At 38.9% G+C, this 16,220-nt stretch overlaps 1 protein-coding gene across 4 annotated transcripts in view; it reads left to right on the top strand.

Annotated features, from left to right (window-relative positions):
* Nucleotides 1-16,220, top strand: part of LOC150110596 (rab11 family-interacting protein 4A-like) — a 249,791-nt gene that overhangs the window by 174,914 nt on the left and 58,657 nt on the right. For all 4 annotated transcript variants that reach the window (XM_090395061.1, XM_090395062.1, XM_090395063.1 and 1 more), the window contains 2 exons: nt 3,555-3,645; nt 11,501-11,550. In XM_090395061.1, coding sequence (XP_090251187.1) covers nt 3,555-3,645; nt 11,501-11,550 — 141 coding nt within the window. The remainder of the gene's footprint in view (nt 1-3,554; nt 3,646-11,500; nt 11,551-16,220) is intronic.

The raw sequence follows: 16,220 nt of genomic DNA, 5'->3' as shown, positions 1-16,220 counted from the left end.
GTTGCCAGCAGTACAAGGACCCCCTGTGAAAAAAGGATATATGTGGAACTACAAGGGAGGGTGATTATGAAGAGACAGCTTGCAGGTGTAGCATGGAATGAGGAGTTAGCTGGAAAAGAGATCAATGTAGCTTGGGGATTTTCAAAAACTATTTAGTAGATGCAATGTCTAAATGTATTCCAAGGGTGAGAAGGTTAAATAAGGTAGGTGTGAGATGGATGAATGAAGAGATTAAGCATGCAATACAGAGAAAAAGGGCATTGTGGAGGCAGCATAAGAGAAGTGGAAGTAACCAATTTCATGAGGTCTACAAAGACCAGACAAGGAGGGTGACTTGGTTGGTGAGAGTAGCTAAAGAGGGTATGAACAGTAGTTAGCTAAGCTAATGAAGCCAAAAAGAATCCTAGGGAGTTCTTTCGATATGGCCAGCAAAAGAAAGAATGATTATGGAAGGATGACATTGATTGGAGGAAATGGTATAAAGACAGCTGTTGTAGAATGTGTGGTGGAGATACTTAATGAGCAGTTCATGAAGATCTTTCAGTCTTGTGAATGTGACTTCACGGAGAGATTGAGAGCAGTTGATGATGGGGAGGAGAGACTGACTGTAAGTGAGCAAGAGGTGTTTGGGGAGTCAAGTAAACTAGATGTAAATAAGGTTGTGGGACTTGATAATATATCACCACGTATTCTGAAGGAATGTGCCAGAGAGTTGACACCTGCCTTGACATATTTTTTTAATAAGAGTCTTGCACTTGATCAAGTTCCTAAAGAGTGGAAGGAGGGTAAGATTGTGCCACTTCATGAAGGAGGTGATCGAACTCAAGCATCAAACTACAGGCCTATCTCTGTGTCAGGTGTTGTGGTTAAGTTGTTGCAGAAGCTTGTGAGAACTAGGATTCAGAGTTGGGTTGACAACAATGGTATAATCTTTGATGGACAGCATTTGCTAAAGAGAGGTCATGTTTTAGTAATCTACTTACTTATTACAATAAAGTGACTGCTTCCTTGGACAGAGGAGAAGGATATACAGTAATATACTTGGATTTTGCAAAGGCTTTTGATAGAGTACCTCATGATAAGTTGACAGTCAAACTAGAGCAGATGGGGTTGGATATTAGATTAGTGCATTGGATTGGAGACTGGCTATCTGATAGGTATCAACAAGTTGTGTATGGGGGTGCGATATCCAGGAAAAGGAAAGTCACTAGTGGAGTGCTTCAGGAGTCTGTTTTAGGGCCATTACTATTTAACTTGTATATTAATGATATTGGCGAAGATTTGGATGGAGATGTTCAGTTGTTTGCAGATGATGCAGAGTTTGGACGAACCATAAAGAGTAGTGAAGATGTTGTGGCCTTGCAAGAAGACTTGAATAAATTGAGTGATTGGGCAAGCAAATGGGGATGTGAGTTCAATGTTGCAAAATGTAAGGTTTTAAAATTTGGAAAACAAAGATGGGATGCAGAATTTAAGCTTGGTGAGAATATATTGTTGGAAGTAGAGGAATTAAGAGATCTGGGGGTGATAGTGGATAAGGATCTAAAATTTAGGGGACACATCGCCAGAATTGTGAAGACAACACAAAGACTTCTGGGAATGATGCGGAGGACACTGACGTGTAGAAGTAGGGAGATTCTTGTTCCATTGTATAAGGCTTTGATTAGGCCACACATGGACTATTGTGCCCAGATTTGGTCACCGGGTTTTCAGAAGGATAAAGAGATGTTGGAAAGAGTCCAAAGGTGACTGACTAAGGTAGTTTCTGACCTCTGGAATGTTGAGTATGAGGAAAGATTGAGAAGATGTAATTTGCAGAGTCTGGTGGAGAGTAGGAAGAGGGGAGATATGATAGAGACCTACAAATTGGTAAGGGGTTGTTATAAGATCAATGGTGGAGAAGTTCTACAGAGAATAGTGGGAGAACCAGAGGTCATCCCTAGAAACTGTATAAAGAGGGTGTGAGTAGGGGAATGAGAGGCAGGTTTTTTCGTGAAGAGTTGTGAATGATTGGAATGCCTTGCCTGAGAGCGTGGTGTCTGCAAGGGGTTTGAGTGTGTTTAAGACACGGTGCGATGAGATGTGTGTGTGTGATAAAAGGACCTCCCAGATGAGTCTTTGACTCCATGAGGTCTTAGGTAATAATAATAATATCATTCATTATCATCGCTCGTCTACTTAACTGGTAATTGTCAAAACGAGGCAGCACTAACACTATCCTCTCATTGACACTTTTCCTCTTCACAATATCTAACAGTGTTCTTAAATCTTTTGCTACCCGATTTATACCACTACTCAGGTGATTTGTACCCACAATAACTATCATCTTGTCTGCTTCATGCCCTCTCTTTATTGCTAAAGCCACTCTTTCTATTGTCCCACCAGCCAAGCACTCCTCAGACATATCACTCTCCATACCCTTAATCATAGAATCACCATATATCTTACCACTCTTAACTTCATTCAAGTTCACACAAGCATCACTCATGGACTCATTTTCTACGCTATTCAGCATGACTCTCCCAGTTTCATTACTCAACGCTCTTTTACTTACCCCCCCCCCCCCCCCCACTCTCACAACATCTTGTTCCTTCTAGACCTCTTGTGGTTTTATTTTGTTGGCTCCCAATCACTCCCATACTATTTATTACTGCATCATTCACCAAAGACTCGCCCATACGTAATCCTGTTCTAGTCACTTCAGCTATAATAATAATAATAAATCTCACACTGAACTACTCTTGCTCTCTGTTAAATCAGATGTCTAAATTTTATAGACAAATTTAGTTTCTGAAGTGATTCTGTAAATAAGTGTGATTTCTTTTGATACAAACTTGTGAATTGTATGTGCAATGATATTCGTGAATTTATCAAGGAAAGTTGATTTCATTTTCCTTTCAGAATACAACCTAAATGTCTTGTGCATTTCCTAAACTAAATAGAAATCTATTTGTTGGAAGTTTTTTCCCAACTTGGTTAGTCTATAATAAATTTAGTTTAATCCTTTATCCAAGTGTAAGCAAACAAAGTTTGTGCCCGAAGTATCTTGAGCACTGAGGCAACTCGTGGTAAAGGTGGACTAAGCTCTCATCACTGCTTGTCAGTATCTCCCATAATGCAAAGCATATTTCCTTGAGGACATGTATAATGTTATGCATTAAGGGAAGGGCCACTACCCAGATCGGTTTCAACTTTTATTGAGGTCTCATCAGTGGGAGCCTGACCCAGAGGTGGTGATACTAAGGTGGAATTTCTTCTTTAGAAATAGATGTGCTTTTAATTAGCTTCTAAGTATCTAGAGAAATTGTTTAGCATAATTGCATCTAAGCTGAATAACTTGGTCCTCAATGAGTCCTTGAACTCTGTGCATGTTCTGTGTAATGAATTGCAGTAGCTCCTAAAACAATATGCATTTTTTGCATATTGTTTCCTTTGTTTTATGCATATAAAAGTTTCAGATTTATTATGCTTTTAATTTTCAGTTATGTAAAATTGCTACACAATACTATTCTTGCAATTTCAGACTGTCAAAATTATTAATTCTGATATTTCAGGATACATTCCTTAGAAGAGCAAATTAGAGAGTTAGAAGTTAGATCTGAGCAAAGATTAAAAGATGAAGAAAAAAATTTCAAAGATGTAATGGTAAGCAGTTTTAAATGATGTAATGTTATTTTAAATATGTATAGGCCTTTTTATTGAAAGTTTGTTATAAATTTAAGTGTTGTGAACCACTTTTTTTTCCCAGTGTTCTGTATTTCTTGCTGTCATATGCAGATATTATTGTCCACCATTAATGGAATATGTATAATTAAGCTGCTGCTTAATTATACTGCTCATTCATTTAATTCTCACCTGATATATCTTCATATAGCTAGGAATATCATCGGTTATTATTCCATACAAACCTCCCCTCGACAATTTTCCATGTGCTGACAACTTTTTGATGTCATAGTATACTTTTCCAAGCTTCTATCTCAGTTGGTCATGATAATTTGCTTTGTACTTACTTCTTAAGGAGTATGCAAGGATATTTAAAATATAGATAGCAAGAAATGATAATAGTAATTAGTGAGAAGCTGAATTACTGAACTGTTATTTTGCCACTGTGGATATCATCCAGGTGGAAGCAATATAGGGATGGATGTCATTTTGATTTAAAAATTCCATATCTCCTTGTGGTTAGTATAACATGATCGCTTGTCCATTTTGGAGCAAAGGGGGGGTGGCATTAGTTATGGACAAATCAAACTCTGGCTCCTTTAAAAAGATGCTAGTTTTAATTATTATTAGAATAATTATTCCTCAGCAGCTTAATTCCATTTAGCTGCTGACCTCTTTTCTCCACCAGATTTGGAGGAAAGGTCATCATGAGGCATAATATAGCATATATTATGCCTTATTATCTGCTCTCCAGCCAAAAGGCTAGAGAGCAGATACACTAACCACTCGGTCAACCAGCAGGCTGGTTTGAGAAATTCTTCTGTCATCTGCAATACAATACCTTTTTTTCCCATTCCATTCTGTCTGTCCCTCCTAAAACTACTCAATTCTTTAGATTCTGTTCCCATGACTTTATCCTATTCTGTCAGTCTCATGCCAAAACATTCCCCTGTATTCTTGACACTTACGGCATTAGTAAATACAGCCTCTTAAGACCACAGCTTACAGAGCAGCTTTCTTTAGTTTTAAATCCAAAAGTCAATCAGTTATTCAACTACATCTGGCAAAATATAGCCAGCTTGTATTTCATTGGTATTGATCGGAATGTACCGAAAGATATACTGAAGAAATTTATAATTTAATACACAGTGCTTACACATGACACTGATGTGTAATATGCAACATCTTGTGTATGTGGGTGAGGGGAGGGATGTTTTTAAACATTTAAAAAAAATGGTCATGATTGCCTGGTGAAAAAAAATCAAAGCCGCATCAACGATTGCTTGGGTTAGCTGTTAATAAGGCTATGGGAATGAATGATATATCGCCACATATTTCTAGAATGTGAAAAAGAGTTACCCATGCTCTTGACTTGGCTATTTAAGGGAAGGCTTGTAGTGGGGAAGGTTCCTAAGAGTGGGGGAAAAAAGGCAAAATAGTACCTTTCTGCAAGCATGATTCTAGGACAGACTGGTCTGTATATCTGCAGTTATGACCAAAAATATATAACCCATTGGAAAGAGAAGGCAGGGTAGACCTCAAAAAAGGATATTGGATGGATAATAAGACTGGAACAGACCAGTATGGTCTATACCCGTAATTAGTGTTATGATGATCAAAGTGTTGGAAAAATTGGTTAGGAATAAAATAATCGATTGTAATTAGACACAACATTTTTTTTATGATGGTCGGCATAAGTTTGAGAAGGGTAGGTCTTGTTTTAAGCAATCTGCTTACAAATTATAAACTGAAGAATGCATAGGAAAAGGGAGAATCATATGCAGTGATTTTCATAGACTTTGCAAAGGCATTTGATGATTACTACATGACATATTGGCATATAAGCTTCAGAAGATGAGTTTGAATAACAGATTGGTTAGATGAATTGAAGACTAACATTCTAAATGAAACAATGAAAAACGAATTTATAATTTCAAAATTATTTTTATTTTTCAAAATAATCTCCCTTAAGACTAATACATTTATTCCAGTGATGCTCCAGTGCTATTATCCCATCCCTGTACTGGTTCTCAGTATGATCTGCAAAATATCCCTCTACAGCTGCAATCACCTTTTGATTCGAAGAAAAACGCTGACCGGCAAGGAAGAGTTTTAGTTTTGGGAAGAGATAGAAGTCAGAGGGAGCCAAATCTGGGGAATAGGGTGGAATTTCCAACAATTCATAGTGCAGATCCCTTAATTTTCCCATTGCCAAAACACCTTTGTGGGAAGGTGAGTTGTCCTGATGAAAGATGATTTTTTTTCTTCTGCAAACCGGGTCTTTTCAAATGAATTTTTTCATCTAGTGTGGTTAAAAGATCAGAATAATATTACCTGGTTATTATTTTACCCTTTTCAAGATAATTAATAAACATAATGCCTCTAGCATCCCAAAACACTAATGCCATGACCGATGCCAATGTCGCACTTGCTGTGAGGAAGTGCGGCACCCATCTTGTGCAAAGCTTTTTCATTTGCAGTTCTTCATGCAAAATATATCCTACACGTTCTTTTGAAATGCCTATAGTCTCAGCAATTTCACACACTTTGACTCGCCGGTCATCCAATACCATATCATGCACTTGACCAATGATTTCTGGTTGTTACACTTTTTGGACGTCCTTCATGTGGATCATCTTCAAGGCTGGTATGGCCTCGTTTAAACTCAGAAGCCCATTCCTTAATTGTTGAAAACGAAGGAGAAGAGTGTCCATAAACTTTTATGAACTTAGAATGAATTTCTTTTGACATTAAACCTTCTTTTACAAAGAATTTTATAACTGCACGATACTCAATTATATCCATTTCAAGGGATACAGGCAGCACTCTTTGCTTCTGACAGCTGTATAAAACAAACTACTTGATAGTATTACTTGCAATTTCACATGGATGCTTATGACAGATGTACCAACTTAGAAAAAAAAAATCTTTCCGATAGTGTTGCCATCTGTGGTCGAGGCCGACTCATAACTTTTCAGACCACCCTCATACGATGTAGTGCTAGTTAACATTTTGTGTGTATTGACCAGAAATCTTCAAATGTTTGCTGATGATGCAAGTTTGATAGAATTATCAACAGTGTTATTGTTGATGTTAATTCTCTACAGAGATTTGAATAGACTTTTAGCTTGGACAGATGAGTGGAGTTGCAGTTTTAATATTTATAAATACAAGCTGTTCCATTTGTGATGCAGAGATATAAGGCTACCTACTGTATTGATGGAGCTGTGCTTAAGGAAGTGGATGTGATTTGGGATCTCGGAATGATGGTAGACAGTGGACTAAAGTTCTGAGGACACATTGCAAGTATTGCTAAGACATTGTATTGCTGTTATAAGTACATAGACATGTAGGGATGAGGAAGTAGTGGTGGTGATGGCTCTAAATAAGGATTGGTCTGACCACACAGGGACTATTGTGCACAAATTTCGTTGCCTAGTTTTCAGTGTGATGTAGAAATATCATTGTCAAAAGTGATATCGGAACTCTGGAGCATTGGTTATGTAGAGCAGTTGAAAGACTGAGAATTGCAGAGTTTGGTGGATAGGAGGAGAAGAGTAGATATGATAGACCTTTCAGTTAGTGAAGGGTTTCTACCAGATTAATACAGAAGGAATTATTATTATTATTATTATTATTATTACCACGGGCTACTCCAGGAGTCCTTAGACTCATCGAGGGAGGCCCTAAACATCATGTTCACACAGCTGTTCAACATTCTCACAGTATCTATCATACCTTGCCTTGAACTCGCTCACTGTCATAGCACCCACAACAGACTCTGGCAGCTTATTCCACTCATTTACCACTCTAAAAGTAAAGAACCCAGCTCTAACACCCCTGCTAACCACGCTCTTGCCCAGCTTCCATGGGTGTCCCCTAGTTCTCCCACCACCAGTCCTGATCTCAAAAATATCATCTGAATTAATCCTATAGAATCCTTTTAGCAATTTGAATGTCTCAATCATGTCTCCCCTTTTCCGCCTATCAACTAGTTTCTGCAACCCACAAATCTTCAACCTGTTCTCATATGGTTCATTCCACAGACCTGCTATCATCTTAGTCACTCGCCTCTGGATCCTCTCAACCTCCTTCCCATCAAGAAGGAACCGAGGTGACCAAATCTGGGCACAGTAGTCGAGATGAGGTCTTATCAGGGCTCTGTACAGAGGTACAATAACTTGTTTTTCTCTGCTCGTCAAGGTATTTTTCAACAACCAAGTGAGTTGATGAGCTGATTTAGCTACTTTCGCAATGTGCCCCCTAAACTTCATCTCCCTATCCACCAACACTCCCAAGTCCCTGGCCTCATCAATCTCTTGGAGTACAGTTCCACCAATGTGGTATACTGCTAATCTTTTCACTCCGAAATGCATAACCTTACATTTTGTCACATTAAATTGACATCCATTCTCCTTAGTCCAGAACTCCAATCTATCTAAGTCATCTTGCAAGACTTTGACATCTTCTGCATTCACTATCGCCCTACCCAACTTTGCATCATCAGCGAACAAATGAACTGTCCCACTTAGACCCTTCCCTATATCGTTAATGAACAGATTAAACAGCAGTGGTCCAAGAACAGAACCCTGTGGCACACCACTAGTCACAGGCCGTTTTTTGGACTCTACTCCTGAATAAACTACTCTTTGATATCTCTCCATCAACCACCCAGCTATCCATCTCACCAACCCTATATCCATTCCCATATGTTGTAGTTTACGGATTAGAATTCCATGTGGTATCCTGTCAAACGCCTTTGCCAGGTCCAGCAGTATCACTGTAAACCCATTTCCCTTATCCAGTTCAGCCGTCACCTTGTTATAAAACTTGAGCAAGTTACTGAGGCATGATCTACCCTTCACAAAGCCATGCTGTCCTCTGTACAGTATCTCATTTTCATCAATCCATTCCTGTATTTTTCCCTTGACTACTTTCTCCAAGACCTTGACAACGACTCCTGATATGCTGATCGGTCGGTAATTTGCAACCATAGTCTTGGATCCTCCTTTATGCAGTGAAACTATTTTCCCCTCTTTCCACGCTTTCGGGACTAAGCCAGACCTGAGACTCAGATTAAACAACATGGTCAAGGGCACTGATAATTCATTAGCCGCTTCATGCAAGACCAGTGCCGGTATACCATCCAATCCCACAGATGTATTCACATTAAGGTTCTGTAATAGACTATTCACCTCCACTTCATTCATGACAATTCCCATATAAACTAATGGTTCCTTCATTTTTTCAACGTCACCACCTGGATGATATACTTTTGCAAAGTGCGCGCTCAGTAACTCCACTATATCGACTGGTTCAGTGAACTCTTTACCATCGTCATTCCTTAAAATCATTTTGCCATGTACAGTTTTTTTCTTGCTTGCAGCATATTGAAAGAACTGTTTGGGATTCTCTTTTGCTTGCATAGCTAGTTTCCTTTCATAATCGGCTTTTGCTGTTTTTACCACACTCGTTACCCTTCTGGCTTGTACTTTATACCGTTCATGTGCCTGCAGGTCACCCCTTTCTTTAAATTCCCTCCATAGTTGTTTCTTTTTTTGCAGCTCAAGCTTAATGGTGTTATTCATCCATTTAACCCCTCCTTGTTTCACTATTCGGACCTTAGGTATACAATCAGCCATAACCTCCTGTAAATGCTCTTTGATCACTTCCCATGCTCTATCGACGTCCAGCCCTTGCAGTTGTACATGCCATGGCACTGATCCAAGCAATCTCCTAAGCTTGTCATACTTGCCAGCACGGTAATTCCACATATACCCTGTCTTAATCACAAATTTCACACCTTTAGCCACCTCTCAGGTCAAGACCTTATGATCACTCTCACCAATAGGTGGCAACATGGTCATATTCATTACAGTCAAATTCTCAGATACTATTACCAGGTCAAGCACTCTCACACCCCTAGTATTTTCAATTACATGCTGTTTCAGATAGTTATCCCTTAATAATTGAATAAAATCCATTTCCTTCCTCACATGTGTCCTCTCCTCCTTCCAATCAATGTTACCATAGTTGAAATCCCCCATAATAATTACCCTCCTTCCACTCATTTCATCAATTTGTTTATGCATACCATCTCCACCATCTATTCCATCACCTGGTCTATAGCAGCACCCAACTGTATATTTTATTCTGCCAGTATCAATCTCACACCAAATAGCCTCAAATGAGCTCCTTTCACTATCCTGCAATACTTCAATTCTCCTTGGCTGCAGTTCATCAGCTATCATCAATAACACCCCTCCCCCAATTTTATTCTCTGTGTCCCTCCTAAACATACTATAACCTACACATTCTATCCCACTAACTATATCATCTTCCGTCAGCCATGTTTCACTAATGCCAATAACCTGTGGCCGGGAAGAGCCAATCAAGGCCAAAAATTCTTCCTTCTTGTTCCTAATACTCCTGGCATTAGTATACATGAATTGCAGTGTTCCCTTTGTCCCACCCCTATCTTGATGCGTTATTCTAAATATCCCATTCCCATTTTTTGTCCTTATTGCTGGCTCAGGTACATTATATACATTTTTACACTCAACTGTCTCACTGATGTCTGGATATCCACTTCCCCCCCTCCTTGGTAGTTCTAGTTTCCCTGGTTCTGCACATCCATTTTCACTTCATTCAGCAACACTTTTTCCAGTCTCCGCACACCAAGTCCATTCAAATGCAGGCCATCCATCTTGTATAAGTCCTTTCGCCCATCAAACTCATTCCACACGTCCACAAATTCCACACCACACCATCCGCATAACCTGCGCATAATATCATTTGCGATTATGGCCCTCCTTCTAAACTCCTCTCTGTCATATCGCGGTAACAGATTCACCATTCTAACTCTGTCACTCTTTTCTTTCGCTACCTTTAACAATACTTTCAAGTCCTCTCTCATAAAAAATTTATCACCTTTCAATTCATTCGTACCAGCCACAATTGTTATTTCTTTCACCCTCTGTTTTTGCATTCCAATGCTCTCACTTACATCCTTAAATTTCGCACCCGGTAAGTACGATTTAGTTACACTCCCATCTATTACTCCTCTTAATAACGAGTCACCATACAACACTCTCTCCTTCATTTCGGAAACTCGCCCACGCTGTTTATTTACGTTAGCCGAATCACTCTGGAAAGAGTTTTGCAGATGCTCTAATTGCTGCTGCGCATCTTGTATTACTGCGCACAGCCTAGCGATCTCACTTCCTACAAATAATTCCTCATTTTTTTTATCATTCAAACCATTTCCTCTTTCTGTATAATTGCTCTCACTCTTTCTTAGATCACCGCTCACATTGCCATCTTGTACACCGCAATTCCCTATCGCGCCACTATTTTCACTCGCATTCTGGCTTTCTTCAACCATAATTGTCTCACAAACTGACACGTACTTCGACTCCTGACTTTGCATACACTTTCTACACATTCTCCCACCAATTATAAAAAGAGTGGATGTTAAGATGGGAAGAATGAGAGACCCTCCTGGAAGTTGTAGAAAGATGTGATGAAGGATGTGAGGAATTATTGGTGAGTGGAATGGTGGAATGCATTGCTGGAGTGTGTTGTGAATTGAGAGTGCAAATAACTTGAAAGTTCATTATGATAGACATGTCTGGTTGAGTGGGTCTCCCATGATGAGTCTATTGATTCCATGGAGGTTACTGTAATAATAAGAATAACAAAGGTAATTTATCCTAAATTAAATTTATTATAATTAAAAAAAAAATAGATTATGCTTAAATTTATCACTTCAGAAGCAGTTTTTGTCATATTTGATATTATTCTCAAGTGTACATTGCAATACTGTTTACTTTTGCAGACACGGCAAGAAAGAGAGAAAGCCCAGGAAATGGAACACTATGTCAATAGGTAATTTTCATATTTTGTGGAAAATTCTTTTTACATATAAATTTCTTTAGCTTCTATGGAGGTAATTTGATTTTTTTTTTGTAAGTAATATTTTTAAGCAATATTAGTGTTTTTTTCATCTTCATAGGCCTTAGGTCTTCCATGCAGTCAGGAGTTGTATTTTTTTCTTTTTAACAACTCCCACCCCTATAGTATATCAGTATCATAGGTGGGCTACAGATTTTCCTGATCATTTAGTAAGTGTGTATATTTTTTTTACATAATCCAGAAACCCTGACCTAGAGACCGACCATGGAACTTTTTTCAAGCCTCTGGTAAGCAGAGAGCAGTAGTCGCACCCGACACTGAAGTCCATCTCCCATCTAAAAACAATTGGAAACATCCTGCAAACAGCAGAATTTGACCTAGCCTGTTGGTTGAAGAGTTGATATGCTAACTCCTCAGCCAACCATGATAGCAAGTAACATGTAGGATATCTGCAAAAGTTAACATAATAAAACTTGAACCCATTCATTTTCTGTATTCATACCACTCCGGCAATCTTCTCTTCATCCGGGAAGTACCTTTCATGCAAAAAAAAAAAAACAACTCCCTTGCTCACCCTCCCCTTTTGTAACTTTATATCCTTGTTCTACTGTTTGGAAATTGTCCGTGCATTCAGCTGATAAGCTCCTCTTAATTAACTACCTTCACAGCCATTTATCCATTCTAAAGTTTCTTAATTCCCTTGAAATCTAGGTGAAATTCTAGATTTGCATAGTCGAGATCTGGATTCCATCTCATTGAAATCCAGATCTGTGCAAGTCAGATTAAAGCCTTTATACCATTATAGATTTTAGTTCATTGCCATTCCACCAAATCCTCTGAACCTCCCAGTAAGATCCCATGAATAAAATATACATCCTAAGTTTAAACCTTCTGCACTTAGTTAAATTGAATGTATCTATTCATTTTCCACCTTTTATAGCAATGATGCAGGAGATGGTATAACATTAACATTTTATAACATTAATATAAAGATTAGTGATGGTCCAAGGACAGTTTTTCAGACTTCCATGCTTCATCTTTCCCCTTAAACACTATTATTTATTATTATTATTATTTTGGGCAACTCCAAGGAGTCTACAGACTCATCGAGGGAGGCCCTAACATCATGTCAAGAACAACTATTCGACATTCACACAGTATCTATCATACCTCGCCTTGAACTCATTCACAGTCATAGCACCCACAACAGACTCTGGCAGCTTATTCCACTCATTCACCACTCTCCAAGTAAAAAACCTAGCTCTAACACCCTTGCTAACCACGTTCTTGCCCAGCTTCCATGTATGATCCTAGTCCTCCCACCACCAGTCCTATTCTCAAAAATATCTTCTGGATTAATCTTACTGAAACCCTTCAGTAATTTGAATGTCTCAATCATATCACCCCTTTTCTGCCTATCAACAATTTTTGCAACCCACAAATCTTCAACCTGTTCTCATAAGGTTCATTCCACAGACCTGCTCTCTCGTACACAACGTTTTGGTGCAGATAGCAAGTCAGTATACTAATTGTTCATTAAACAGTTAGTATAGAAGCATGTTTTCTGGTGTTTAAGAAAATAGAAAATATGTAGCTGTTAGGAGGCATATAGAAGAATATGACCAGAGTACTTTGAAAAAAATTTATTTTTTTCAATATACTTTTTTGACTAGTCAGATTACATGCTTAGTCAAATTGCCCTAACATCTCATAAGGCAAAACATGAGATACTTCATGTGTGCATAATCATGAAGGTTAATGATTAAAACAAGAATAATTTCTTATGTAATTTATTTTAACCAGATGGGGGGAAAAAAACTTTCTGCAATGCTGAATATAGTTCCTTGGGTCTTGAATGTGAGAGAATAGGTTAAGTGGAAGAGAGGAAATGAGAGAGAGATATGGGAATGATAGAACAGGAGAGAATAGGAATAGTGGAAGAGAGGGAATGAGGGGAATGCAAGGGAGCACTGGAACCAGGGATAGAGTGATGTCAGGAAGGCAGATAAGTAGGGTAGCATAGAGAGAAAGTGTTAGAGGAGAGAGAGAGAGAGTGAGGGATATCATTAGTACTTGGGAAATTGTGAAGAAATATTTGTTAGCAGGAGTAGTAAGCATTCCACAAATGAAGAAGAGGACACAATTTGGAGTAAAGTGGATGACAAACAATATTAAACAAGAACTGCATGTGAAAAAGAGGTAATGGAAGAGATATAAGGAGACAGGTGAAGAGAAGATGCATGAAGAATATAAGATACAGGCCAGGAGAGTGACTAGTATGTTAAGGAAAGCAAAACTAGAATATGAGAAGAGATTGATCCTAAGATCCAAAGAAAATCCTAGGGAATTTTTTAGCTATATGGCCAGTAGAAGGAAAAATGACTGGAATAATGACATTGTGGGATAAAAATGGGAATAGAATGACTGTTGCAGAGGACATAGTGGAATTGTTCAATGAACACTTTATTGGAATATTTCATCCTGGAGGAGTAAATTTTAATACTAGAGGGATAGGGCAGGTTCGAGGTTTAAAGGTACACGTACTGAGTACTCTGGATGTCAGTAAAGCTGTGAAACTGGATGGTATTTCACCACGAGTTTTGAGAGAATGTGCTAAAGAACTGATAGCTCCTTTGACCTGGCTTTTCAATTAAAGTCTGGCTGCAGGAAAGGTGCCCAGGGAATGGAAGGAAGGTAAGATAGTGCTATTGCATAAGGGTGGTAGCAGACTGGAAGTGTCTAATTATAGGCCAGTCTGTGTGTCATCAGTACTTGGTTAAGATCTTGGAGAAATTAGTGAGGGACTGTATACAGCATTGGGCAGATGAGGGTAATGTTATCTGTGAGATTCAACATGGATTTGTGAAAGGGCGCTCTTGTTTTAGAAATAAGTTAGCCTTTTATAATAAAGTTACAAGAGCAGTAGATGAGGGAAAGGCATATACTGCCATTTTCTTGGATTTAGCGAAGGCATTTGACAGGGTGCCACATGATAAGCTGATATTTAAGTTGCAGCACATGGGTTTGGATGTTGGGTTGGTCTACTGGATTCAGGATTGGCTGTCTGATAGTTATCAGAGAGTTGTGTATGGTAGGGCAGTTTCAAGGAGGCAGAGAGTTAAAAGTGCTGTCCAACAGGGCTCAGAACTGGGGCGTATATTGTTTAACCTTTATATCAATATTCATTTGTTTGCTGATGATGCGAAGCTGGGAAGGGTTATTAGTAATAGTGCAGATGTCGTAGCCCTGCAAGAGGATTTGAATAAGCTAGACAGATGGGCAAATGAATGGGGGTTTCAGTTTAATGCAGCAAAATGTAAGGTCTTGAGGTTTGGGATGCATCGATGGGACGCTGCATACTCTATGGGAGGAGTGCCATCCCTATACTGGAGGAAGTAGGGGAGACGATATCTGTTGTTGATGATTGATAGAAACCTGAAATTTAGGGAACATATTGCAAAGGTGGTGATGATAACACAGAGGATTGCTGCAATAATGAGGACACTGACCTGCAGAGATAAGAGTTATCATTCCCTTGTATAAGACTCTGATCAGACCACACTTAGACTATTGTTCTCAGATTTGGTCTACAGGATTTGAAGGGGATAAATTAACTGTGGAAAGGGTACAAAGGTGGATAACAAAGATGGTTTCAGGACTGTAAAATGTTAGTTATGAGGATTGGCTGAGGGAATGTTTGGTGGATAGAAGGAGAGGCGATATGATTGAGACATTTAAACTGTTGAGAGGTGGTTACAGGGTTAACACTCGGGAGTTGTTTCGCTCGGTTGAACAGCGGGAAGGAGTGATGACAAGAGGCCATCCCTGGAATTTACGAAAGGAAACTATGAGCAAGAGGGTGAGGAGTTCTCATTCTCACCACTCTATCAGGCAATGCATTCCATGCAGGAATGCATTGCCTGATAGAGTGGTGAGAATGAGAACGGTCAATGAGTTTAAGGAATGGTATGATAGACTTTGTATTTCCTAGGAGGGACCCCCCCACGATGAGTCTTTTGACTCCATGGAGGCCTGAATAATAATAATAATGTAAGTAGATGACTAAAACAAGTCTTACCCTTCAGAAACTCATGCTGGCCATCACAGAGAATCTTATGTCCATTAATCCAATCCTGTATTCTATTTCTAACCAATTTTTTCAATACTTTGATCACAGCAGCAGATATGCAGACCAGTCTATAATTGGAAACTTTTGTTCTCAAACCATGCTTTTGGAGAGGTATTATTTTGTCTTCTTTTCACTCCTTAGGAACCTTCCCCACTGAAAGACTTCCATTAAATAACCAGATCAAGGACATGGCTAACTCTTTTTCATATTCTTTAAAAATATGGTGATATGTCATTCATTCTCCCACAGCCTTATTGATGTCTAACCCAAGCAGTACTTGCTACACCCACCTCTAATTCTTTTACCTTTAATTCTCCTAATCCTTGCCTCACTTCTCCATGTTGCACAGCATCATTCACACCACTATGACATACACTGCTGAAGTGTGCATTAAATAATTTCACTATATAATAAATTTAGTTTAATCCTTTATCCAAGTGTGTGCAAACAAAGTTTGTGCCTGAAAGTATCTTCAGGACTGGGGCAAAGTGGTATAACACCGGCCAACCCCTTG

Source organism: Typopeltis vanoorti, chromosome 1 (assembly GCF_054136105.1).
Source record: "Typopeltis vanoorti isolate ZY-2024b chromosome 1, IOZ_Tvanoo_1.0, whole genome shotgun sequence".
NCBI classification, from domain to species: Eukaryota; Metazoa; Arthropoda; class Arachnida; order Uropygi; family Thelyphonidae; genus Typopeltis; species Typopeltis vanoorti.
This window is presented reverse-complemented; position numbering and strand designations above follow the sequence as displayed.